The 26,531-nt window shown below is 54.9% G+C and overlaps 2 protein-coding genes across 8 annotated transcripts; one reads left to right on the forward strand and one right to left on the reverse strand.

Annotated features, from left to right (window-relative positions):
- Positions 1-16: 16 nt before the first annotated feature.
- On the reverse strand, positions 17-20,816 carry OTOP2 (otopetrin 2). 6 transcript variants are annotated; one of them, XM_032456876.1, is made up of 9 exons: positions 20,642-20,816; positions 15,568-15,749; positions 7,165-7,353; positions 6,584-6,926; positions 5,920-6,056; positions 4,719-4,777; positions 4,102-4,235; positions 2,128-2,959; positions 17-523 (listed from the first exon to the last, which is right to left on the reverse strand). In XM_032456876.1, exons 4-9 carry the CDS (start codon positions 6,894-6,896, stop codon positions 118-120), a joined length of 1,881 nt encoding a protein of 626 aa, XP_032312767.1. In that variant the 5' UTR covers positions 6,897-6,926; positions 7,165-7,353; positions 15,568-15,749; positions 20,642-20,816; the 3' UTR covers positions 17-117. The 6 variants fall into 6 exon arrangements, with proteins under 6 accessions (XP_032312767.1, XP_032312770.1, XP_032312769.1 ...); XM_032456879.1 differs by lacking the exon at positions 20,642-20,816 and adding an exon at positions 20,345-20,581; XM_032456878.1 differs by lacking the exon at positions 20,642-20,816 and adding an exon at positions 20,168-20,313.
- Positions 8,240-14,571, forward strand: USH1G (USH1 protein network component sans). 2 transcript variants are annotated; one of them, XM_032456883.1, is made up of 3 exons: positions 8,351-8,587; positions 10,776-11,993; positions 12,986-14,571. In XM_032456883.1, the coding sequence occupies exons 1-3, from the start codon at positions 8,424-8,426 to the stop codon at positions 12,987-12,989; spliced, it is 1,386 nt and encodes a 461-aa protein (XP_032312774.1). In that variant the 5' UTR covers positions 8,351-8,423; the 3' UTR covers positions 12,990-14,571. The 2 variants fall into 2 exon arrangements, with proteins under 2 accessions (XP_006176552.1, XP_032312774.1); XM_006176490.3 differs by lacking the exon at positions 12,986-14,571 and having other exon boundaries at positions 8,240-8,587; positions 10,776-11,997.
- Positions 20,817-26,531: the final 5,715 nt, after the last annotated feature.

Here is a 26,531-nt window from a genome sequence, read left to right on the forward strand (position 1 = left end):
GGAGAAAGGAACTGCAGGTTTATTGGTTTCCAGCTCTAGGCAGCAGCACTGGTCAGGCCACAGGCCTGGGGTTGGGGTAGAGCCAGAGTCTAGGACACTTCCAGATCTTGCCTGGTCCTAGAAACAAGGCAGGGAGAGAGGCCTTCCTCCTCTAGTCACCCCATGCTCCAGGAGCGTTCTGGGGTGGATGTGCATGTCCTGATTGTGATTTAAAAACTCATCCTGGAAAAATAATTTTGGTGAAAATTCCACTCTGGGGCCGGCAGAGAATGGGTAGTTGTATGATTCATTCCTGGGGGTCTCTGGGTGGGTACATGAGCTGAGCCCTGCTCCCTGTGTCTCTGCTGGGGCTTCAGGACAGCACGTAGACCTCCAGCAGGCTGGAGACAGCATGCATGCGGTAGAAGATGCCGAAAGGCAGGCAGATGTTGACGATGGCTGCCCAGAGGGAGTAGCCGTAGAAGTCCACCTCCACCGTGTTGCTGAAGTGAGGGCGGGCCCCGAAGGCAGGCATGATCCACAGCTGTGGGGAGAGAGGAGTGTCAGGACCTGGCTGGGACTCAGTCATTCTGCGGGCTTTGCTGGGTGTGCTGCGGGGGGGGGGGGCAATGACAGGATGGGGGTCCTAGCCCTCTGATTTGGTGGACAGCAAGGGCTGGGTGTTGCTGAGTGGGGACCTCTCTCCAGCTCCACCCCCACTCCCTGCCCCCTCCCCTGGTCTGGGAGGAGGTGGAAGCTGGAATTCTGCTTCCTCTCTGGCTTCGAGCTCAGATGGTTCAGGTATGGGGTGAGAGGCAAAGAACAAAGGCTTCTAGGCTAATCCCACTCTCCCCACCCCAAGTGTATCACATCCTTGGGCACATCACAGCCCAGATCTGAGCCTGCTTTTGTCCTATAAAATGAAGGAGTTGGAGATGATGCTGGAGTTGATCCAGGCTCAGATGCTTGGAGCAAAAGCCGCATCCCAGGTGACTCCCAGCCTGTAGACTCCACCTTGGAAGAAGGTGAGGGCGGGGCCAGGGCTGGGGGCCACACCGGAGCTGGAAGGAGGTTTTGAGCCTTACTGCTTCTACTGGTAGGTCAGAGATTAGTGATCAGTCTTTTTTTTATAGGTTCCCTGTAGGAGGGATATTCACAGTGAGAACTTCACCAAGAATGCGCCTCAGTTAAGGGCACGTATTTCATGTAGACCTCACTGGGGTGGAATCATTTAGATGTGTTCTATATTGGGATATACCCACAATTAGGCTGTTTCTGTAATAGGAGTATTTTCCTATTAGAGGTTACAGCTAAAAGGACTGTTTTACACTGAGCGAAACTTCACTGCGGTGTGCGCTCTATGTGGGGTGCATTCTCATGGGTATATGTTTCTGTGTTAGAGATTTCCCTCCTGGGGATTATGTCTGCACTGGGGCTCTTCTCTGTTGGGCTGTAGCTACACGAGGAGTATTTCTCTATTGGGGTTCACCTTCACAAAGAGGGTTCCCATACAGGAGGTCCGTTTGTATTGGGTGAAGTCTGCTGTTAGCCAGAGGAGTTTCTCTCAGAAAGGAAGGGGCTTGGCTGAGTCACTGGGTCGGGGTTGGTGGTTGGGGATGCTCCCATTCCCAGCCAGCCTGCACTCGGCTAACAGACCACTCACACTTACGCTGGGCTCTGCCACTTCCTGTTGCTGCTCTAATTATTCTAAGAAGCAGCCTGGTCACAAGTTCCCAGGAGCAGTCACACCTCCCATCTGGGAGTGAGGGCCCCTACTCTCCACATCAGTTTCACAGCTCCCTCTCACCTCTGCCCAGCCCCCATGTCAGCATTCTCTGGGGCTCTCTCCAGCTCCATTCGCTGTCTAGATGCCAGAACTCTGGGATTTCATTCTCTCTGTGTGCCCTGAGATGCTGTTTGCCCCGGGGGCTGCACCAGACCTTCGCTGAGTCTGCTCCTTTCCCAGAGAGCCATACAGATTCTCAAATGGGCTCGGAGCAAGACGGGGGGGGGGGGGGGCGGGCAAGCGAACAAACCTGAAAGAGCATCTTTCCTCAGCCTTGTCTTCCCCCAAGCCCATCCCCATCTCCAGCGTTACTCACGATGATGTTGCAGAGCAGGAGAAACAGAGAAATGTCCTTCAAGCACCTGCTTCTCCAGTGGTCCTTGGGGGCTGAGGTGATGCTCACTGCTTCCTGAGGTCCTGCTGGGCTGGGGCCAACCAGCTCGGCGGGGGGCGGGCAGGCAGGCAAGGTGTGGAGGGCATCCAGGTTGGCAAAGGTAAGACCTTGGCAGGGCTCCCTGGGGGGAGTGCCATGAGTCTCATCCCCGGGGGGTCCCCGGTGGAGACTCTCAATGATGAACACATTCTGGAAGATGTGCTGCGCAATCATGAGCAGAGCATGGGCTAAGTTGAGCCCTGCCAGCAGGTCCCTGGGTGTGCCCACCACCACGGCCACGATAGAGTAGTAGGAGATGGCATACTGGCCCAGGGCAGCACCCATCAGCAGGGCCACGTCCAGGGTGCGCGTGGGGTTCTTATGATGGTCCATGGCTCGGCGGTCAAAACGGTAGATGACTGAGCCACTCAGGCTGACCAAGGTCATGAGCCCCAGACAGACGATGTTGAAGATGTAGTAGATGACCAGGGCCTGCTGGGTGCGGCCCGTCTCCCCGCTTACTTGGACCTCGTAGATGATGAAGACGGCCAGCCCTACCACGAAGAGTATCAGGCCCAGGATGGGACCAACAAAAAAGGTCTCCCGGAAGAGGCTGATGGGGGATGGGGTGTGGCTGTGGCCGTGGGTCGAGGAGGCCAGCAGCCTGCCCACGTTCTTCCACATGACGTAGAGCATTGTAGAGGCAAAGAGGCTGTACTCGATGTTGAAGGGATACAGGTAGAAGTAGCCCTGCTGGAAGACCTGGCAGACGGCCGTGTTGCAGGAGCAGTCTCCTCCGGCGGCGCTGCCTGCACGCTCCCCTGCGGAGAGAGGGGCACAGAGCTGCCCTCCCACCCTCCGGAGGTACCCACCCCGAAGAACCTCACCCCTAGACCGTGACCTTTGGAAGGGCAGGGTTGCTATCTGCCACCACCATATCCCACAGCCGGCACAGGGCCTGGCACGTTCATTCACACCACAAGGATTTACTGAGCACCTAGTATGTGCCAGAGACTGTGGGACACATCAGTAAACAATAGCCAATGTGCAATGAAAAAAAAAAATCTGAACTGCAGAATTGCCTGCTTCACACTGTCCCATTCCCTCGGAAAAATACTCCCAGTGTGCCTCTCTGTACCCCTGCAGCCCCAGCACGTTAGGTGGTTCTTTGTCAGTCTTGCTGGGCTGGGGTCTTCTGTAGGTCTGGATGCAGGCTTTCCATTCCTGGACCCTCCTATACTGGGTGTGTGTGTCTTCAGGTGAGGTCCAGATGGACTTGGTCATCTAGTCTGAATTTAGCTGGTGGTGTGGCCCTAAAGAAGTCCAGAGGACCAGGACTGGGGGTACAATTCTTCAGGATAGCATACTGGTTCAAAGCAAAGATGGATCTCAACACTAGTTCTCCCAATTTCAAGTTCTGTGACCTTGGGCAAGCTACTTAATCTCTCTATGCCTTAATTTCTGCATCTGTAAAAAGGGAATGTGAATAGTACCCATCTCATAGGGAGGTTGCAAGGGTTAAGGAAGATAGTGTTTAAGACATTTAGCACAGCACCTGACACATAGGGCTCAGTGAATTGTCACTATTGTCATCGTGATTATTTCTACCTTCTCCTTCTTGCCAGGCACTCCCATCTGATCCTATAATTCCATTCTCAAATCACTCTGTCTCCCTTCCCTTCTCTCCAGCCTGATCACTCTCGTGCTTTCTTCCTGGAGCATGAATCCCTTCTTTGCTGGGATGAAGACCTGGACAGTGGGTCCGAGGCTGTATCATCCAAGATGAAAAGATGCAGCTCCATTCTTCCTCCTGGGCCACCCACATCTAAACTTCTTCAGAGGTGTAGCCTGGAGCAAGAGGAGGTTCCTGGCCTCCACCTGGCTTCCCTCTACAAGTCCACAAAGCACCCAGCCCAAGGTCTGGCCACCACAGGGCCAGGGTTAATCTGAAGTGGGCACTCACAGTCCTGAGTGAGGCGGGTGTAGCTGGTGTTGCCATGAGAACTGCTGTGGGAGTGGGCCTGGTGCACGGATTCATCCACCACGGCTGCCATCCAGATAGCCAGGTTGGTGGTGAGGGTGAACATGAGACCACATCTGTTTGGGGAAGGAGAGCAAAGAGGCCAGGGAGAGTCTTTGGCTCATCTTGGGTTTCTGGCAAGGTGGAGAGTTGGGGATGCTGTACTGGGAGATGGTGCTGACAAGCAAGCAAGCCATCAGGCCCCTGTGTGAACAGGGTAGCTGAGTTTGGAAGGTAGACTTAGCCTGGCTGGGATGCCAGCCAAGAGAGGGCTGGGCACACCCAGAGACTCAGGCCACTGCTGCTCCCTTCACTAGGGGAAAGGACATTTGTACACTACACACACCATCCCACCAGGTGTGCCAAGTGTGCACATGCTTGCACACACACAGAGCACAGGGTCGTAGAAATCAGGCTGACCAAGTCAGGGAGCCTGGCTGAAACTCCACCTGGGGGCAGAAAGAGGACCTATGGCCCAGGTTGGGAAACGTTCATCTCATGCCAAGTGAGCCTGGCCCTGTGCATGGACATTGAACCACGGACATGAAGTAGGCACTCACCTTGTCAGATCCAGGTGGGTGTGAATACAATCTTTGGCGGAGACCCAGAGAAAGTAAGTCTGTGTTGAGAGAGAGTGGTGGGGTCATTTCCTCTGCAGACAGGATCAACCTGGGAGCGCCCAGGTCCACGCCGACCACTATGTCCTGTCCACCTCATGAGCCCCGGTACTAAGTGATCAAGTTCATTGCATCCTTACTGAATGAGACACGAGCTCTCTTTCTATTCTCTGAATCAATTTGTATCAAATAGTTCTCTGTTCTTTAAAAATCTGCAAAAATGTCACCTGTAAGCTCTCTGGCATGCGGTTTGTTTTCTGTTTCTTGGCAGGGTAGAGGAGGAGGAGTTTTGACTGCCTATTTACTTATTCCTGGGAGCAGGCCTCAGGCTAGGTCTTGTTCAAAGTAGAAAGAATCTGGGAAGCTTCTCACTTCTTTTTGGCAGCATCCCCTGCCCCATCCTCATCCTTGGCTGCCCTGCAAGTAATGGCTCTCACTGGCTGCCCACAAATCCTTGCTGTGATATTGATTGTGGTGGGGTATCTGTATTTCTGTTTTGCCTAAATATTCTTCAAACTCATAAAATGTAAAATTAAAACAATATAAATGCCAGAGTCATAAATGTGTTAAAAATTGTGGAGACTTGGGCAGCAGGGGTGATGTTTCAGCAGAGGGAACCACACACTTGGTCATTCTGATTATGATACAGGGCTGGGGTCTGTTCTGGTCCCATGTAGGACTAGTCCTGCCTCAGGTCAATCAGAAGATCTTTTCAAGTGTTACTTATGCAACAAATAAAAACTTGAACTTGTTTGAAAAATCCCACGTATCGGATGCCCTATTTCCTGAACAAATACAGAATATAGGGGATGAGACTGAGGTCAAACTGGCCATGCCCACAGCAGACCCTGAGCTGAGATCGATGCCTTCTATGGGCACCCACAAAGGGCAGGGCAGGTTCTAGGAGACCCAGCAGCTGCCACAAGTGACACCTCCTAGGTGTTAACTGCTTAGGTTGAAATGAAATTGCGGGGCCCATAAGTAGGCACTCACATTACCAAGTGCTTCATGATTTATGAACTCATATGATCTGCACTACAATCCTATCCCCACCTTAACTGATTGCTCAGCGTAGAAGAGGAGTGGAGCTTGGGTCTCCTGACTTCAGGCCAGGTGTTGGCTCCTTTTCACTCCTCCCACCCACCTGGACAATGACAAACACAGCCTGGGTGAGAGGATGCAGGATCTTGATGGCTGACTGGCACTCAAAGAAACTGGAGTAGTAGCCGGTCTTGAAGACGTCCATGACGAGAGTGCAGATCCCAAACAGCACCAGCCCACCTGGGAATGGGATGGGGGTGGTGGTCAGGGAGACAGAAGAGAAGGCTGATAGATTTGAGGATGGATGGCTAAGTAGTTGTATAGTTGGGTGGATGGATGGATGAATGGGGTAGGTGCAAGGATGGTTGGATGGGTGGATGGATGGATGGAAGGATAGGTGTAAGACTGAGTCAGTGGATGCATGGATGTCCAATTGAGCCCCCATCTCTTTGGGGCTGCATAGATAAGCTTAGCCTGGATAGGCTCTTTTCATTGCATCTATCATCTTTTTGCTCTCCATCAGAGTCTCTCCCGTGACCCCCTCTTTCAGTCTTTAGACAGGGCAAAGAAGTTCCACTCATCCCTCTTGCAGGACTCTTTCTCTTCTCTCTCAACAGCTGCCCACCTCACCCTCAGACACATCTAGTCTTCCCTAGGGGAACATCTCACTGGTCTACGTCGAAGAGCACCCCATAGTTCCTCTGAGAGTCCCAGCCTCCAGCTCCGCGCCGAGCCCACCCCACTTCCGATCCCACCTCCCCTGGCACCTCGGAGCCAGATGGGGCCGGCGTGCGCGTCCCGGTAGGGGACGGCGCCTGGGCAGCGCACGGTGCGAAGGAGGTAGAAGAGAATCCAGAGCACAGCCAGCAGCATCATGGTGGTGAGCAGCGCGAACACGTCGGTGTCGTACACCGCCACCTTGTTGAAGGCGCCGCCGCTGATAAGCGTGCAGGCGAGGAGGAGCACGTTCACGGCCAGCAGCACCGACAGCAGGCGGCCGCCCTTCTTCCACACCTCGCGGGGGCCTGCCCGCGGCGCCGGCGGGCTCTCCTTGGGGCCCGTGGCCAGCTCCTCGGACATGGCAGGGGTGACTGGAGATTGGAGGGGTCACTGTGGGAGAACAGCGGACAGGAGCCCAGGTGAGCCCCCCCCCAGGGCTCTCCTTCCTCCATCTTATCCCTAGATTTGGGGACCGAGGAGCTCCTCACCCGTCAGGTAGGGGCTGCAGGTGGTGGAGGAAGCGCTGGGGAAGGGAAAGAGGAAAGCCTACCGTGCAGGTCTCGCGCTCGACGGGAGGAAAGGAGAAGCGATTGCAGCCCCATCGGACCCTGTCCAAGGTCCCACTCACCAAATCCGTCTGCCGGGTGGGCCAGGAGCCCGCGCAGAGCTGGGGGGCAGGGGGCGGCAAGTGTCTCCTCTCTCTCAGGCCGGGCTGGACAGGCGCTTTATACCAGGGAGGGCAAGGTGATTTACAGCCGCGGGAACTCAGCTCCATAAACCTCTCAGTCCCACTCACATGATCCATCTTTTTTCCGAGCTGAATTTAGGGAAGAGCGTGCGGTAGCCAGATAAGGTGAGATTTATATTTACCCATTAAGAGGCGCCCCCTCCCCCGCCGCCCTGTCACCTCGGCGCAGCCAGGCTCGGGCGCGGCCCCGCACTGCGGCACCCAGAGGGCACACCGCCCCCGGCGCCCACCGCGCCCTGGCGCCCCGCGATGCCGACGCCCTGAGAACTGAGGCTCAACACAAGCCCACGGGCCCTCAGGCACCCCGACGCCTTTCCAGCCCCGGCGCGCCCGGTACTTTCGTGCTCCCCTGTCGCTGGACCAAGATCGGGACCCTGGTGCCTCTTTCCCCGACACCCTCAACAGTGGTAGAAGTTTCCTCTTCCGCTATCCCTACCTCTGCGTCCTTGCTCCGCTGGATGAGGCTAAGTCCGGCTTTTGGACGAAGTTCTCCGGCGGCGCACGGAGTCGGCGCCCAGTCTTCCAGCGCCCCCTGCTGGAGCGCGCCGGGCGACCTCTGAGCAAGCTGGTGGCGGCCAAGACAGCCGAGTCTTGCTCCCTGACAGTCTGACCGTCGGTCCTCGTAACCCTCTTACGCCCACTGTCCCATGGGTCAGGACTGCCCTCAGACACCCCTCTGCCGCCCTTGGCCCGTTCCTTTAACTGGTGGAGACGTCGGGTTCTCAGAGCCGGAGCTCTAGTTAGGAGAGACCGCCTACTATCCCCAACTGTCCCCACGGGGCGGGACGCTGGGGTGGGCACTTTTGGAGAGAGATAGGCCCGGTGTGTTCGGGAGCTGGGTCACCCCGTGCGGTCGGGAGCAGGGTGTTTAGGACCCAGGGGCAGCCCGGGGCGGCCCTCTGGGCCGCAGGAGATCCTCCCCCCGCCTCTTCCCCGCCGGGCGAGCGGCTCAGATGTCCGAGTAGCGGCGGCCGGGGCGCTCCGCATCTTCTGTCTGCGGCGGTGGTGGCTAGCGGCCCCGACCCCGGCCCCGGCCCGGCCCCCTCCCCCAACCCCATGCCTCAGCTCTAACCCCGCTGCCCTCCCCCGCGGAGGGCATTTCCCCGTGTCCCTTGCGCGCCCCGTCCGAGTCAGGCGCCATGAACGACCAGTACCACCGGGCGGCTCGGGATGGCTATCTGGAACTCCTCAAGGAGGCCACCAGGAAGGAGCTGAACGCTCCCGACGAGGACGGCATGACCCCCACCCTCTGGGCTGCCTATCACGGCAACCTGGAGTCGCTGCGCCTCATCGTGAGTCGCGGGTGAGTATCTCCTGTCCTGGGGCATCTGGGAGCCCCTGAAGACCTACCCTCACCATCCTTCCCACTCCATGGCATCTTCCCGCCTCATCTGAGCCACCCCTTTCCCTAAGACGGACCCTGAGGTGGAACTTTGGAGATTGACAGTCGTGGGAGGGGGAAACAAGCTGAGGCTTGTGTGACACTTGTGACCTGGATGTGGGGCCAGGGAGGGAAGGGACTGGGACTTGGGGGTCCACTATTGTGGGAGGGGTTGGAGAGTAAGGGGAAGGTGGGAGGGATCTCCTCCTGGGTGGGTGGCATCTGGAAGCAAGAGCAAGGGAACAGTGAGAAGGGGGGAGGAGGAGCAGAAGCCTCAGAGGGGCCAGAAGGGGGGCTGGGAAAGGAGAGGCTCTTCACTGACTAACCCCCCAGTCCAAGGGCTCCCCCGGCCAGTGCCCACACCTCGCCACTAGCTGGTCTCACACAGCTCTCTCCCTCCACATTCCTAGGATTTATGAGCACTGTCCACTGTACCAAATGTCACTGGGTTCAGCCACCCCATAACTCCCTCCGTGCTCCTCTCCCACAACACACTCCCTCCCTCTCCCTTTGGAGTCATCTGTGGGGAGGAGTGGGCATTGAATCCAGGTGTCAGGGCCTGGGAAGGGATTTGGAGGTAGCAGTTGAGGAATGCGGTGTCCAGGGCCACTGACGTGGGCTCCCTAGGGCTGAATGATGCTGTGGACAACTCTGCCAGCCCCAGCAGTTTTATAAAAAGAAGTCAGGTTGAACTGGACATAAGGGTGGCCCGGACAGGGAAAAAGAGTTTAAGAGATGCCCCAGGAGGGTTAATATGATTATCTCAGACCCTGGGAAATCATGGTGGAGGGGAAGGGTCCCAGCTGGCCCTGGTGCCATGCACTGGCCTGTGGTTTGAGCATGTGGTGGGTGGGGAACCCTCCTTGCCCTCCTTCCCCGGCTGCTCCTCGGGCCCAGCAGTAGATGGGAACATCCCTAAGCCCAGGAAGCTGAGCCACGTTCCGAGAGGCTGAGACTGGCCCCTGTTTAAGCCAGGAGGGCACACAGTGATCCTGCCATCCTGCTCCCTGCTCAGAGAGATTCATAGGAGGAGGGGGAAAGGGGGGCCCCTTGGTGCACCAAACACCCCAACTCCTACAGAGAGCACCAGTAGGTGTTTTGTGGGCTGTGGGCCAGATGCCGAGCATCCCACATTGTCCCACAGGACTTGGAGACCAGTAAGGGAAGTGAGGAAGGGGTTGTGGGGGGAGCTGTTGAGACAAAGAAGTGATTCTTCCTCTAGTCCTGCGGGGCAGCCTCCTCATTAGCGTGGGGCAGAGGCTGAGCTAGGCCCCTGAGGGAGGGGCGAGCTTGGAGGAGCCAGCAGGAACGTGTCCAAGGCGAGCACAGTCTGATGTGGAGGGTGTTGGAGGGGGCTGCATGGGACCCCTGGCCAGGCCCAAACCAGCCTGCCTCACAGGGCTCCCAAAGATGGGGCAGTCCGAGGTAGGGAGGGCAGCTGGGCCCAGGTTCCGACTGCCCTCCCCCTCCCTCCATTCCTGGCTGCTCCCACGCTCCCCTCCTGGCCCAGGCCAAGACCCGACACCTGCTCTCACACGCGGCCTTGCTAGGCCTGGCCCTGCTCCCTGCCGACGTGGCCGTGCCCGCCGACAGGCAGGCACACACCTTCACACACTCATTCACTCAGGGCTCAGGCCCAGGACACACCACCCTCTCCTCCTCTTTTCCGTTCACTCCTGCACTGGCAGCCACACTCGCCGCCACGCCTGCCTAGAGACCCACACTCGGCCCTGGCCCACCACCTCTCTGGGCCAGCTCCCCGCTGGGCCCCATGAATAATTCACTCCTTTCTCTCCGGGCATCAAATATTTATCCCCTGAGATTCCCAGCCCTCAGTTCTCTAGGGGAAGGCCCCGCCCAGGCCCCGCCTTCTCCGTCGCCCCACCCCTTGCGCGCCTGGGGCCATTTTTAACCCTGGGCTCGCTCTAGTGGGGACGGGTGGCCCAGGGCTGCGTGTCTCCTGCAGTCAGAGGAGGGACCATCGAGTCCCTCTCGTGTGCCGGTGGGGAAGCTCAGCCAGGCTGGGGGCTCCCCACACCTGCAGCCAGTGCCGACTGCCTGCCTGAGCTTGCGACGGCTCCTCACGCCTCTCCGCGTGTCCTCCCTGCAGGGGTGACCCGGACAAGTGTGACATCTGGGGCAACACACCCCTGCACCTGGCAGCCTCCAATGGCCACCTGCACTGCCTCTCCTTCCTGGTGTCCTTCGGCGCCAACATCTGGTGCCTGGACAACGACTACCACACGCCGCTGGACATGGCCGCCATGAAGGGCCACATGGAGTGCGTGCGCTACCTGGACTCCATCGCGGCCAAGCAGAGCAGCCTCAACCCCAAGCTGGTGGGCAAGCTGAAGGACAAGGCCTTCCGCGAGGCGGAGCGGCGCATCCGCGAGTGCGCCAAGATGCAGCGCAAGCACCACGAGCGCATGGAGCGGCGCTACCGGCGCGAGCTGGCCGAGCGCTCGGACACGCTCAGCTTCTCCAGCCTCACGTCCAGCACCCTGAGCGGCCGGCTGCAGCACCTGGCGCTGGGCAGCCACCTGCCCTACTCGCAGGCCACGCTGCACGGCACCGCCAAGGGCAAGACCAGGATCCAGCGGAAGCTGGAGCGGCGCAAGCAAGGCGGCGATGGCACCTTCAAGGTCTCCGAGGACGGCCGCAAGAGCGTGCGCTCGCTCTCGGGCCTGCAGCTGGGCAGCGACGTGATGTTCGTGCGCCAGGGCACCTACGCCAACCCCAAGGAGTGGGGCCGCGCCCCGCTCCGGGACATGTTCCTCTCGGACGAGGACAGCGTCTCCCGTGCCACGCTGGCGGCCGAGCCTGCGCACTCGGAGGTCAGCACCGACTCAGGCCACGACTCCCTGTTTACCCGCCCCGGCCTGGGCACCATGGTGTTCCGCAGGAACTACCTGAGCAGCGGGCTGCACGGGCTGGGCCGCGAGGACGCGGCGCTGGACGGCGCGGGCACGCTGCGGGCTCGGCTGCAGAGCTCCCCCAGCCTGGACGACGACAGCCTGGGCAGTGCCAACAGCCTGCAGGACCGCAGCTGCGGGGAGGAGCTGCCCTGGGACGAGCTGGACTTGGGCTTGGATGAGGACCTGGAGCCCGAGACGAGCCCGCTGGAGACCTTCCTGGCCTCCCTGCACATGGAGGACTTCACCTCTCTCCTGCGGCAGGAGAAGCTGGACCTCGAGGCGCTCATGCTGTGCTCCGACCTCGACCTCCGCAGCATCAGCGTCCCCCTGGGGCCCCGCAAGAAGATAATGGGGGCCGTGCGGAGGCGGAGGCAGGCGCTGGAGCGCCCCCCGGCCCTGGAGGACACAGAGCTGTGAGTGCCCAGAGCCTCGATGATACAGGAAGATAGGGGTTATAAGGCCCTGGGGTGGGGGTGGATCTGCCTTTTCGGGAGTGGGAGTGGGAGTGGGAGTGGGATAAATTTAAGTCGCCATCAGTTACAAGAAGCCCCACTTATTTACCCCCACTTTGGAAAAAGAAGCTGCCAATTTACACCACCAATGTAGAATGCGCCTCGATTTTGGGGATGTCAAAATGCATCTTTATATGGATGAGATGCAGTAGTCATAGTAATCACAGCCAGGATGATTTGAGCCCTCCTATCTCCCGGGTACGGGAGATGCACTTGCACGAGTCCTCTCATTTATTCAACTATCATGTGTGGGGCTATAGCATCCCCATTTTACAGGTGAGCAAGTGGCGGTTCAGAGGTCAGAGTATCTCACTCAGGGTCCTGCTGCTGCTCAGTGCAGAGCTGGACTTGATCTCTGGTCTGTGTGGCTCTAGAGCCTGGGGACAAGGTAACTGCCATGGAATGGAGAGTGTGGCAGCCAGTCGTCTCCCCAAATGCCCCAGCCCTCAAGGTAGATATTTTACCTGCTGGTCGCTGAACCCTGTACCCAAGAGCATGAGCAAATGCTCTCAACAGGGCCAACAGCAGCCTTGAGGGCAGAAATGTCACATTCAAAATGCCATCAAGGGGAGCTTGAGGCTGCTGTCACACTGGTGGTACTGTTGGCTCATCCCTGGCCTGCCCCTCCATCATGGCATCCCACATGTCCAACAAACCCTGCTGTCCCCTTTTGATATCTATGGCCTTTACCCTGCACAGCTGGACAGGGGTGGATGTGGGGGGAAGTCTGGTCTAGAGTTTGGAGGATGAGGAGGGGACCCCTAGGCCATTAGCCCCATCCCTGACTATCACTCTGCTCAGAGAGGGTAAGTGATCAAAATTGCTGTTCTTGGCTTAAAATGATGTCTCCAAAGGCCCTTATCTGAGGTCTGTTTCTGTCTCTTTCTCCACAGATAACAGAGAGTTCCTCTCCCCAGACCAAAATGAATTGCAAGTTGCCACAACTCATGGTGGGGCCACAAGGTCCTCACAGTTGCCAGCCTTGCAGCTCCCCGGCCCCTCCCCAGCAGCAAAGACCATGTGGGTCATCTTCCTTGAAAGCCTGTCCACACTCTGCAGCAGAGGGTATGGCTGGAGGCACCAGAAGGCCAAGAGAGAGACCCAGAACATCAATTCTAAGGGGCCCTGGAGCCCCTAAGCCACCTGATCTGAGTGGCCCTAAAGGAAGACCAGCCCCAGTGGAAGGGGGGGTTGGGGGTAGGCATAGCCCATCCCCAGGGCCATTGTCTCTTCCCACCCCTCCTCCAAGGGTCCTGTTGTCACACTCAGGCTGGAGACTCATTCATCTCCTACATTTTTGTGAAGGGAAGAGTTTGGGCTGCCTCCCCATACACCCGGAAGAGGAGGGTCCCAGCTAGACTCTTCAGCCAAACACCTTAGCTTTAGTCCCCACGCCTGCCCTGAGCACAGCCAGCCTCCTCCTCCCACTGGCTGTGCTAGGGAGCTGGAGTGCCAGGCTGGGGTGGGTAGGGGTGACTGGCCCCCTTCCAATTTATCCCGGGGCAGGGCTTAGCTTGACTCCACCCTTCCCACCCTGTCCATCTCCACTCTCTCCTCAGTTGTGGGGCCTGGCTCTTCCCTCCCCCAGGATCCCAGAGGGTCAGGGCAATAGATGCAAGGTGCTAGGGCATCGGCTGCAGTATTATGGCCCCAAGGCCTGGCAGGCATGCTCTGGGCAGGGGAAAGGCATCTCCCAACTGGCTCACAGTCTCCCAGGCCCAGGATAGGAAGACACTGGTTGTGGCTGGGTGTCCAGCCTAGTGTGGGCGAGTCCTGTGATGTGGACAATCTAAATTGCTGATTGTCCCCAGGGCTCTGTGTTAGGAGATGGGTTGGTGGATTTTCACTCGAGGTCTGGAAGCTGCCTGGTTCTGTATGGATAGTGGGTAAGAGAGAGCTCAGCATGGGTTCCTGCTCTGTGATGCTGGTGAGACCACGGGAAAGGCCAGCCTCAGGTGGTCCTCAGACCAAGGTCACAGATGTGGGAGATCACTCAGGAGCCCACACACGTGTGTGCACATATACATCCCCCTGCAGATGTGCCCTTCCTCCTCTGTCACCAGGGGTCCCCCTGTCCATGACCTTCAGCATGGGAAGCAGCTCCCACTGGGAGTATTGCCACAGACCCCAGCTCCTTCATGGACCCCTCCTTGGCTGGGGCAGGGGAAAGAGAACCCCCAAAGAAGGACAGAGGTGGTCCCTCTTCCTACACTGAAGGCTTGGCTGCCTGCCACTGGCACCCTGAGCCCACCCCAGTCCCTCTCCCCATTCTCTGGGCCTAGGCCTGGGGCCACCCCAAGTGCCGACTCGACTTTCCCGGAGCCCCAGGTGCTGCCCTTTCCCTCCTGTTCTCTGTCCATATACTGCCTCAGCCCCTCCTGGTTCTCTCAGTGCTGGGGTGGGGCAGGCTCCCTGATTCCCACCACTGTGCAAAGCATCCCTTTGGCAGGCTTATTATAATTTTTCTAGAGAACACTCTATCCCTGTCATGCATGTGTCTTGTTTTAATTATTTGGGGGTGGGAGATGGGTGGGATGAAGGGAGCAGGTGGGTGGAGGCGGGAGAGGGAGAGGGTCTTTTTGTACCTATGAGGACTTGGTCCTCTTCCTTGGAGGGGGTCCTGGGATAGATGATTGGGCATGCCCCCCACCCCTCTGCCGTACATCTCTGTAGGGCCTTCCCTCATCCCTGCTCTCTCTGGGCCCAGAATTTAGAGCTGATGGGGAGGGAGGGCTCAGAAGAACTGGGACAGGAGAGCCCCCAGCAGCTGCATGAGGAGGATGGTCCAGGCTCCAGCTCTGTTCCCTGCAGCTGCTAAGGGCAGGATAACACCTTCTGCCTTACCAGCCGTATGCCTGGGCTTCTCCAGACATGGGCAGAAGCTGTACACTAAGAGGCTGCTGTCTATCACCTAGGTCCCATGAGCCCTGACCGCAAGGCCCCAGCTCACCCCTGGGAGGCCCCCACTGGGGTCACCATTTCCCTCACCACCCCAGGCAGCCCTTGGGGCAGCCCTGTGTAGAGCCCTCCTTTCTCTTTGGCCGGGGGGGGGGGGTAAGTCTCCCCTTCAGCATCAGGACAGTGGGCTCTGTTTTCTCAGTCAGTTCTGGGAAAGGGCCCTGGAGTCATTTTATTTCATTCCCTAAGGCTGTTGGGCCAAGAGCTTCTGCCAAGGGCAGTTGAAGACAGCTTCCCGCCTCCATTATCAGTCAGAAAGGTCCACAGGACATCAGCGCAGCAAGACTGCCTAGCAAACATCCTGCGATTCTAGACCACCTCCCTCCCCTTTACAGATGGAAAACCTGGTGCCTTCGGAGGGGAGGTCCAGACCTAGACGCAGGCCTCGTGCTGCCATGCTTTCCTCAACCTCCAGGCTGCCAAAGGGGCCAATAAACGCGAGATTCTGCCCGCCGATGCTCCACGGGTTCCTCCGCCCTGCGACCCCTACTGGCCGTCCTGGTTACTGCCGACCTACCTCACGAAGGACCCGCCTCCTGGTGCGGTCGGTGGAGAGAAGGACATGGGGTTGAGGACTCGCAAAGACATCACAGAGAACAGATCCGAGCTTCAGCGCGGAGGCAGAGACTAACCGGAAGCAGTGGGCCCGGGGGTCTTCACGGGTCAATGTAGCTGGAGGGTGCAGGAAGCCTGAAGGGACTTTAAACATAGTGAAGGGAAGAATTTTACAGGGTATGGGCTCAACTTCCTCGACTCATTCCTCAACTTCCTCAACTCATTCCCCTAAACATTTAGATCGAGGTTAGGGAAATTCTAAAAAGCTAGAATAATCAGTGGTTCTTAGCTTTGGGGGAGTAGAATCTGGTGCCAACACGGACACCTTCCTTGGGAAAACGCACACTGAGCGCACATACACTCACACAGTTTTCCTTGTAATTCTAGGCAGCTCGTGGAGCCGGCAGAAGTCCAGGGACCTCAGGTTAAGAAGCCTTATTTAGACTGCTGTGAAGTTACGTCAATAGACTGGATTACTGATTTGAGGAGGTGGAGGTGGTAGAATGAATCAGCGTCAGGAAGGGCCTCCGGGTGTGTGGCACAACCTTCTCATTTTGCAGATGAAATAACTGAGGCCAGAGGCAAGGGGCTGGCCAAAGACCACTGAGCAGCCAAGTGGATAAAGAAGCATTAGGTCTCCTGATGCATCCCAAGGTGCCAGCTGCCTCCTGTCTTCTTATTAGACCAGTCATACCCCTGTCCTCCCAGCAGGTGCCTGTGTCACCTTCTCTGAGACAAGCCTGGGGTGTACGGGAGGTGGCAGTACTCAGGAGACAGCCAAACCTGGGCAGCAAAGCTGGTTCTGCCCCCTTCTAGCTGTGTTGCCTGGGGTAAGTTACCCAGCCTCTCTGAGTCGGTTTCCTCATCTATAAAATAGGTATTATAATGTAAGTGTTAACCCCACAGGTCATTAGGAGGGTGAAATGATAATGAATGTAAAGCACTTAACACACTGCCCGATATTTAGTGCACATCAGTAATAATGATCGCAGTTACCGGTGGTCTGAAACAGGCCTACGGGGCACTCTTTGCATTTGTGGCCCCAGCTGCCGCGTAGGTGCGTCCTAGGCAGTCCCAGGGAGCGGTCCTGCTTTTCTGACGCCTATATGAGAGTAAGCTCCAGCCCCATCCATCACACTCGCTCCTGGAGAGGGCCCTGGGCGCATCCTCATCTGACCAGCAGGGGGCGTTGATAATCCAACCCCGTGGTTAAGGAACAGTCAGCCAACGGTGGGCCAACCATAGAACTCACCTGTCCAGGATGGGTAGAGGGGCTGGGCTGAGAGAGGGCAGGTTGGGTCATGGGGTCACTGGACAGGATACTGAGGGGCTGTTTGGGAGGGTAAAAGCTTTGTGTCTCTAGCCTTTGTGTCCCCATCCAGAGATGGGGGAGCAAGCCTGCAGAAGCATTTCCTCCCAACCAGAGAATTCTACGTCTCCTTTCTGTCTTCTTGTCTCTTGGTCTCTCTGTCCCGTTTCTCCCTGTGACACTGGGACTCCTGGTCTCATCATCTCTCCTCACCTTTCTGTTGTCTCATCACTCTAGGTCTCAATGTCTCGTGGTGTCTGTGACATAATAAGAACTATGTAACTAGTCTCTGCTCCTGGTTCCTGCCACAGAGCCCCTAAGTCCCTTGGAATCTCCTGGGTGACAGGAGCATCTTTTGCTGTAATGAGGTGACTCTTGGTGGGCTCCTGGATGGCTTCAGGATGGGAGCTGGTCACCAGAAAGACCAAACCATGATTAGAAGCTTGGGACTTACAGCCTCACCCTCATCCTTTGGAGGGAAGGGAGAGGGGCTGGAGATTGAGTTAATAATTTATCATGCCGACATAATGAAGCCTCCATAAAAATCCCTAAACTATGGGGAGTCCGGCACAGAAGCTCCTGCCCTTAGGCCCCTCCTGGACCCTATGTGTCTCTTCACCTGGCGTTTCACGCATGTCCTTTACAATATGCATTATAAAAAAAAAAAAACGGTAAATGTAAGTAAAGTGCTTTCTGAGCTCTGGGAGCGGCTTTAGCAAATTACTGAACCTGAGGAGGCGGGTTGCGGGAAACCTCGTGTCTGTAACCAGATTGTCTCAAACCTAAGCAGCCTGGCTCCTGCTTGGCTGTGTCTCTTCATGATGCAAGGCATTTATTGAGCGCCTGCTGTTTGTCAGCCCTTTACATCTGTGATTTCAGTGCAACCTCACAACAGCCTCATTTATTAAAGACAGGGGCTTCTTAAACCCATTTGATAGAGGAGAAAACTGAGACTCCAGAACACTAGGTCACCATCTGAGTCACACAGCTGGTAGGAGAGGTGACAGAGCCTGACTCCCCACGTGCCTGACCCGGGACCGACTGCCTCTCATGGCCCCATTTCTATTGAGAAGGTTGAGGGCAGCAAGCCCTCCCCAGATTTCTATAGCTGAATGACTAAGTCCTCTGGGGTTTCGAGCCCGAGATGGGGAAACTTCCGGCAAGTCCATTCAGAGCTACAAATGCCTGGTCTTTAGAGAAAAGCCCTTGCGGCATGCCAGTGTGGTGAGCCCTGGGAAGCCTTTTTATAAAGCTGCAAATCCCACGGGCCCTGTTGCTCGCTTCATTCAGTCTGGCTTCTTTATTCCACGGGCCTAGGTGAGTCTTCAAGGGCAAGTGTTCTGAGGGCAGTGGGACCCTCTCCCTGCTCCGGATATGTACGCACCTGCCCCACAGGGGCTCCCCCTATCCCACAGAACCAACCACCCCTCAGAGCATCGTGTCTTCAAGTCTTACAACAGCCATCTGAGCTGGGCCAGGGCAGGAAGGCATTATTTACAAGCCCCATTTCAGAGATGCAACAACTGAAGTTCAGGGGGACAGATGACCTGCTAGCAAGTGCATAAACCAAGATGTCTATTTGCACTGCTGCACATGGCCAGCTGCCTTTTCAGAACACATATCTTGCACTTTCTACATCCCAGGAATGGCAAACCTGTGAGAACAGTATCACTGCCCCATCTCAAGGTAAGGCGATCAGGGCTCAGGCAGGCTAAGTCATTTCTCCAAGCCTCTGAGTGCAGAAGTGTCAGGGCTGTGGGATTCAGCGCCCAGACCCTGGCTCTTTCCATAGCTGCCCCAGCCTCTCCACACCCCATTCCCTGAGCCGCCTCCCCAGGTCAGAGCAGGAGCTCAGCTGGCAGGACTTGGAGAGGTGGGATGGGGGACAGATGGGACTCGCTGCTTCCTTCTCTTCCTCCATTCCTGTCATCTCCTCCTGTTCAGCCTTGAGTTATACCACAGACTGTTCTGTGCTTGTGTGCCCGTGTGTGTGCACGCGTGCGCGCGCGCGCACATGTGTGTGTGTGTGATTCGGGTGAGGATCCTGACTCAGAGCTTCCCGCGAGGCTTGCATATTTCTGTGAGCCTGAGTGTGCTTGTGTGTCTCTGTGGTTTTGCTCCCTAGTCTTTGCTCCAGGGCTTCCAAGTTTCCCGGAGGAGATATATGTGCACACATGTGTGCGTGTGTGGGTGTGAGCACACACACACACACACGGAGGGCCCCACCACTTTGTCTGGAGCCTATTTTAGACTCCTCCTCCCACTTTATCTATTTTTAGGGCCCAGCTTCTTCAGACAGAAGGTGGGAGCTCTGGGCATCCACTTTCTCTGGCCTCATCCCTCACCCTGAACCGAGGGTTCCAGAAAAGCTTCCTCCAGCCTCCCTCTCGGGGGCTGCCTTGTTGGGGGTCAGAGCCCCAGGGGCGGGTGTGGGCAGTAGGGGGAGAAGGACCACTGGTCCAGAAGGTGGGGAATGAGGTAGAAACAAATCTACCTTGTTGGGCAGCCAGGGTACCGAGCGACCTGGTGGGCCCTTCCCCTGGGCCGCAGTCCCAGGTTGGACTCATGGCTCTGACATTTGCTGGGGAGGCTAAATGTGATTCCAAGCCTCGATGTTTTCATCTGTAAGTGGGGATAATTATACCCCATGGCATAGGCCAGTTGTGGGGATAAACTACATAAAGCACTGGCCTTGACAGCCAGGAGGTGGAGGAGCAGCCCAGGGCCTGGCGGACAGGAATGTGGGGACTGGGGGGGCTCCATGAGCATCAGCCAGGCCTGGGCATCCCTGAGCTGGTGGCAGAGAGAACTGACATGCTGGATTGTCCCCAAACTCCCCTTCCCATGCTCAGCACAACTTCTGTGCAGCCTGTTTGGTATTGCAGAGCAGAAGTGGGAGGAATCAACATGCTCCCGAACCCCAGCCCTCTACACAGATGCACACACAGAAAACATGGGAAAGGAGGAGAGGGAAATAGGACTGAGCATAGTCAGGCCCTTTTCTCACTGGAAATGGAAACGATTTATTAGCATCATTACCGATACCAATATATGTGAGATTCAAATCATACCAATAGCCAATATAACAATAATGTGATAATTATAATAGTGCAAGGAATGGTATTAGTGATCATGTATCTACTGTGAGCATTTTCCCTTTTATTACATACCTGGTAAAGTACATAGCATCACCCTCATCCACTCCCAATCACCCTCTCAGAAAACTGAGGCTCAGAGAAGCCAAGTGACTTACCTAAGGTCACACAGCAAGGACTGGAACCTGAGTGTGTCTGTGTTCAGAGCCCCGCTCCAGACACTGTTCTCAGCTGCCTCCACACCGTGCAAGCACCACAGCCCTCACTCCCCTTCCAGCCCTGGCACTGGCCCCCCATCCCCAGGCCCAACTCACAACCTTGGGGCTACTGCATACCTCAGAGTCACTCACACACACTGGACTGTGGTGTTGAACTGACGCAGGGGGAGGGTCCAGGTGACCCTTGGAAAAATCGCACAAGGCAGGAGTCTGGGTTGCTAGGATCTCCAGCTTTGGGTTTTCAAGGACCTAAGTTGCTGAGGAACTTGGACAGGTAGCCTGGGCCTCTGTTTCCTGTAAGGTGGGGACAGACTAATGGCCCTTGAAGCTTCAGTAGTGTCCCCACAAGGTCAAGGTCAGCCCCTTTTCCTTCACCCCTCTCACTCCCTGACCTGCCTCTGGGCCATCACCAACCTGGCTTTGTCCCTGCAGAATGGGTAGCAGCCTGGAAGGTGGGGTGGAGGCTGCAAGGAGCTGTGGCCAGCTGAGAAAAGGTCCTTGGATGCGAGGCTGATGCTGAGAGACCCCGTCCGTGTGGCCCTGTGCTGCTGGAGCCAGGGGAGCTTGGGGTGCTAGTCCCACTCTCAGCTGACCAAGATCTGAGCCAGAGGCCAGGCCACTTCTCCCCTAGCTCACTCAGCCCCACCCCTGTGAATAATGCCACTTGCCTCCCGGAGCTGAGCCTCACCGGGCTTTGATGACTTGGCGGGTGGCATGAATGGGTGGAAGACAAAAAAGGGTTAAAGACTCAGTCACCTGGGCTTCAAGTGTAGAAATGGCTACCTTGCTGGCAGGAGGTGCCTTTCTAATCCACCCTGTGCCCCCCAGCCTCCCATACCAACCCTCCAGGTCTCCAAACCCATCCCTGACTCTCAGGATCCCCCTCCAGGTCCTGGGGACAGGGCAGGGCTCCTTCCCACCCTACACCAACCACAACAATAATTAACCCCACTGAACCCCAGCAAGTAAAGATCTGAATCGCAGAAGGGAGGAATCATCGCCGCCCCAGGGAGGGGAACTCTGGAGGTCCCAGGAAGGCCAAATCCAGCATCACCTGACACCCCAATTCCCATGCTACTAATGCCTGGGTGGGCCCATGGGTGCTCAGCCCGGTGGGGGCCGGGATAGGGGCTCACCCTGTCTCAGGTCTGGATTGGAATCTTCTCTACCATCTCATTTGTTTTAAACCTTTTCTCTCTTCCTTCTTTCTCTGGAGTCAGTTTCCATAATCTTCCCAAGCCTCCATCTAATCATTTACATAGCAAATGTTTACTGAACACCTACTACATGCCATACACTGTGTAAGGCCCAGGGAAGCAGTGTTGTTCAAAGAACAGGAAGGACCTGTCTCTCCAACAAGCCCCATTGCCTTCTCCTTCAGGCAGCCTGTTTTGACTCACACAAGTCTGCCCATCAGCTAGTAAATATCCAGCAGTGCTACAAGACACAGCGCTGGGCCTGACGGGTGTGAGTCTGTGTTGGGGGGCTGGGCAGTTTGGATATTATAGAGGAGGTTCAAGGAAAGATAAGGAAGGTGTGTGCAGGGCTGGTGCCCTCAGGAAGCTCCCTGTGCAGTCGGTGATGGGACAAAAACTGGCTGCATGGTCATTAATACTACTTCCTCTTCTGGGCATACAGGAAGGCTACAATCTGAAGTCTACCTGAGGTTAGGTTGGGGCTATCTGCCTGGGTTCTGGCCCAGGGGATGCAGATGGAAGTGACACAAGCCACTTTCAGAGCTGGAGCTAACACTACCTTTCTGTGTGTCCCTTCCAGTCCCAAGGCAATCACAGCGGCCTGTGTTGGAGATGGAGGCGTCACAGGAGGGAAGGGGCCTGAATCCCCAAGTCCCTACCTGACCCATAGTGGACCATGATGTGAGCAAGAAAGTAAACCTGTGTTTTGTTTAGTCGCTGGGATTTTGGGCTTATTTGTCACAGCTGCGAGTGTTAACGTCTCCTGGTTAATACAGGCAAATGACATAAAGCACATTGAACCCTATGGCCAGATCACAGTGTGAGAGAGGGACCGCTGCCGGGCAGTACACAACGGCTGATGTCTAATGCAAGCTGGGAGATGAGGAGGTCAGAGGAAGGGAGAGACACAGAGCTGGAGCACCCGACATACAGTACGTGCTCAGGAAAACTGGTTGAATGAGTAGAATATATGCTTTGGAAAAGCTTTACAGGGGTGGCTGAAGTGACCAGAGCCCCAGAGGATGGGTGGGGCTTGGATGAGGGATGAGAGTAGAGAAGTGAGAAAGCATGATACTTATCCAGGGGTCAAAGGTCAGGGAGCAGTCACTCTGGCCCAAGCAGGAGAGTAGTCAGAGATGGAGGTAGAACTTGGAGGCCCTCCAAGGCCGAGTTGAGCAATTTAGACTTTTGGTCATGGGCTAATGGTCTCCAAAGGGGGGTGTGCACACAATCTTTGGGAGGTACAGGGAGAAAATATTAAAATTCCTATTGAAGTTTATCTCACTCCATTTTTAGTGTGTATGAAGCTACTAAGGCTAAGAGAAGTTGAGTAACTTACCCAAGGTCACACAGTTAGCATGCCAGATTCCAAAGCTGTGCTCTGCACATATGCTGAATCTTGTGCAGACAGGAGAGGGGTTAAGCAGGGGCAGAGGCAGGTTTAGAGGAGGTGGCTGGGAGGCTGGAGACAGCCCCTAGCCCTGGGTGTCTCTGCCTTAGCAGCGGGCCTGCAGCCCATTGTAGGCAGAGGACAAGGAGCCTGCCCAGACCTGCCCCCAGCACCTGTTGTGAGAAGCCAAGCAGAGAGCCCTGATGGGGGCAGGCCTGCCTGGCCAACCACCCAGAGCCTTTCACCCCAGGCTCCGTTCTCACAATTTATTCTCACCTTTGCTGGGAGCTGGGAGGCAGAGGACGGGGTCTGAGAGCTCACAATGGGATGACAGAGAGAAAAGGAGAAGAGTTTGGTACATCAGCCACTCTGCCACTCCCACACGCTCAGCTGCTAACCCCCAAGGCCAAGGGAGCCCAGGCGCCAGCCTCACCCTGCTCTCCTGCACTTTACTTACTGTGCTGGATTTATGGATGACATCTACCTTCTGGTTTATGCCTCTGAAAAAAAACCCAATTATTCCCCAATTTTAAAAACAAAATAAAAATATTGGAAGTATAGTTGATTTACAATATTGTGCTAGTTTCAACTATACAGCAAAGTGATTCAGTGATACATATATATGCATATGTATGTATGTCAGATTATTTTCCATTATAGGTTATTATAAGGTATTGAATCTAGTTCCATGTGCTCTACAGTAACTCCTTGTTGCTTATCTATTTTATGTGTAGTAGTTTGTATCTGTTAATCCCATACTCCAAATTTATCCCTCCCCCTACCTCCTCTCCCCTTTGGTAACCGTAAGTTTGTTTTCTAAAATAAAGCAAATGTTTTCATTAAAATAGAGTATACATCCAGAAAAATGTACACATCATAACAAGGTAGCAGGATGAATTTTTACAAACTGAACACAGTCAAGGATAATTAACATCCTATCAAGAAACAAAGTATTTACCAGCCTCCAGAAATCCCTTGTGTGCCCTGGTTACTACCCCTTAGGCGGTAACGGCCGCCCTAAGCCTGTTTTTGAACTTGTATGAACGGAATAAGATTGAGGCTGGGCTCTGCTGTGTTTGGTCTCTCTTGTTCAACATCAGGTATGGGCTGAATGGTACTCCACGGCATGTGTACACTACATTTTATTTATCATTCTCCTGCTGGGGTACATTTGAGTTGTCCCCAGTTTTTGCCTATTTTGGGTAACGTTGCTGTGAACGTTTGTGTATGTTTATTCATGTTTCTGTTGAGTACCTCAGGAAGCCATGTGTCCAGCTTTAGTGAAGCTCTTGCCATTTTAAAGGAAGACCTGCTTTGTTGTCTTGTTTTTCCTTATTCGACTTTATTGACGTCTAATGAACTATAATAAGACGCACCCATTTTGAGTGTGCAGGTCAGTTACTTTTGACAGATGTATGCACCTGTGTAAACACCACCACAATCAAGATACAGAGTATTTTCATCATCCCAGACGGTTTCCTCATGTCCCTTTGCAATTAGTATCCCCCACCCACTCCTCCCCAGGCAAGGACTGACTTGATTTCTATCACTAGGTATTGGTTCTGCCCATTCTTGGACTTCTTATAAATGGGATCATACAGTAAGTAATTGTATCTTCTTACCCTCCTCATAATTTCTGAGAGATTATACCTATCAGAGCATCCAGTGTTACTGGACCGTCTCCTCCTTGTTATGAGGTAGGCTGTCTGCATCCTAGTTGGTGTATCCATTCTCCTGTTGGTGGACATTTAGGCTGCCTCCGCTTTGGCTGTGATGAATGACGCTGCAACGATTGTCCAGGTTCACATCATCCTTCCTTTCTGGAGGGGGAAGGTAATTAGGTTTACCACTTGAGCTATACCCTCCCCCCAACATCTTAACATGGTCACGTATTTCATTACTCCTGAGTGAATACCTGGGAGCTGAATCGCTGTGTCATAGGGTAAGTGCATATTTACCTCACAAGGAACTGCCGAACTGTTTTCCAAGGAGTTTGTACAACTTTTCACTCTTAGCAATGAAACAGAGGTCGGTTACTCCGCATCCCCTTGCCAACGCTCAGTGTTGCCTGGCTGTTTAATTTTAGCCATTCTCCAGGTCTGAAGGACTCTCTCATTGGGATTTTAATTTGCATTTTCCTGAAGACTAATGACGTGGAGCATCTTTTCATGTGTTTATTGGCCATTTGTACCTTTCCTTTGGTGAACTGTTAGTTCAAGTCTATTCCCCCATCTCCCATTCCACAGCCCCGCCCCTGCCACCTACACCCTCCGTACCCTCTTGTTTGAGTCTGTTCTTAATTGTCTGCCTCTCTCCAAGGAGGCTACCAGTCAGCCCCATCCCACGGGGATTCTTGGCTCTTCCAAGCTCCTCTAATACGTCTGCCTCTGCTCCTGTTTGACACAGCACATCTCCTTACAGCATCACTTAGATGTCCAGCAGGTTACCAAAGCCTGGAGAGGGGCTTCTTGGTACCAGGAAGTTCCCTAGTCTATATAATAAAACCAGTGGGATTCTGCCTTTATCAAATTGTAATGTTGCATATTAATATCGAATATGCTTTTAAAAATTGTAGATATCCCCTTCCTGAAAATGCTAGTATATTGGAGAGGGAGGAACTTGAAGGTGGGATAGGGAGGGGGAAGTGCAACTCCCCCTTCTCTGTCTTGGGAATCTCTGATAAAAACAAAAGATAATTGGATTTAGAGGAGACGTCCTGGATTAGAGTTCTACTTCTGCCATTTTGGCACTGTGGGGTGGGTGTGGGCAGATCAGTTCATCTCTCTGGGCCTCCATCAATTAAATGGGGATGGTGTCATCCTTGCAAGTTGTTGTGAGTTGTAGGGACTAGACAAGACCTGATGAGTATGTGGAAGTCAACAGTAAACTCTAAGGAGCCAGGCGTGTGTGTGTGTGTGTGTGTGTGTGTGTGTGTGTGTGTGTGTATCGGCGGGGGTGAGAATTGGTCTATTAAATTGTAAGCCCTTCAGAATACCGACCTGATAAAGAAACCTTGCCTTTTTCTGAAACAGTGGAGAGATAAACTCATAAGAAATGAAGAGAAAAGCCGAGGAAGACAGAGGAATCAGTCCTAAGTGTTCCTGCCCCTTCCTCACAGGTTTTTGCTCCTCCGGCTCTCCCTCTGCCATTCCTCTTTTCCAAAGGTCTCCTGCTGCCAGTACTGCTGCCCGCACCATCCCAGAGCTCACTTTAAAAAAAAAAACTGAAAGTTTAGCTGATTTACAAAATTGTGTTAATTTCTGTACAGCATAGTGATTCAGTTATACATACATACATTCTTTTTTATATTCTTTTTCATTATAGGTTATTACAAGTTATTGAATATAGTTCCCCGTGCTATACAGTAGAACCTTGTTGTTTATTCTGTGTATAGTAGTTTGTATGTGCTAATCCCAAACTCTCAAATTATGCCTCCGCACCTCCCCCACATCCTGACCTCATTTTCAAAGGCACTTCAGTGGGAAACCAGGGGGAAAGTTAAACAAAAAAGAAAAAGGGGAAAGGACCCTCAGAAACTGAGAAGGGAGTTTGTTGAACGCAGTGGCTTGTGCTCCCAGGGCCAAGGCCACCCTCCAGCAGCGCTGGGTCAGGCCCTGGGCTGAGAAGGGACTAGGCCAGGTGCTGCTCCCAAGTCTTGGGTGCTGTTTGTGGGGCCTTCAGAGCTAGGCAGGCACCCCTGAGTGAGTGGCACTGCAGA

This window comes from Camelus ferus, chromosome 16 (genome assembly GCF_009834535.1).
Source record: "Camelus ferus isolate YT-003-E chromosome 16, BCGSAC_Cfer_1.0, whole genome shotgun sequence".
Classification (NCBI taxonomy): domain Eukaryota; kingdom Metazoa; phylum Chordata; class Mammalia; order Artiodactyla; family Camelidae; genus Camelus; species Camelus ferus.

Excerpts from the sequence above, each read along its gene's own strand:
- OTOP2 (XM_032456876.1), bottom strand. The coding sequence starts at position 6,896 with ATGTCCGAGGAGCTGGCCACGGGCCCCAAGGAGAGCCCGCCGGCGCCG. Across the intron at positions 6,057-6,583 it reads CGGCCCCATCTGGCTCCGAG|GTGGGCTGGTGCTGTTTGGG; the intron begins GTGCCAGGGGAG and ends TCCCATTCCCAG. Across the intron at positions 4,236-4,718 it reads ACCCACCTGGATCTGACAAG|ATGTGGTCTCATGTTCACCC; the intron begins GTGAGTGCCTAC and ends TTCCCCAAACAG.
- USH1G (XM_006176490.3), top strand. The coding sequence starts at position 8,424 with ATGAACGACCAGTACCACCGGGCGGCTCGGGATGGCTATCTGGAACTC. Across the intron at positions 8,588-10,775 it reads CGCCTCATCGTGAGTCGCGG|GGGTGACCCGGACAAGTGTG; the intron begins GTGAGTATCTCC and ends TCCTCCCTGCAG.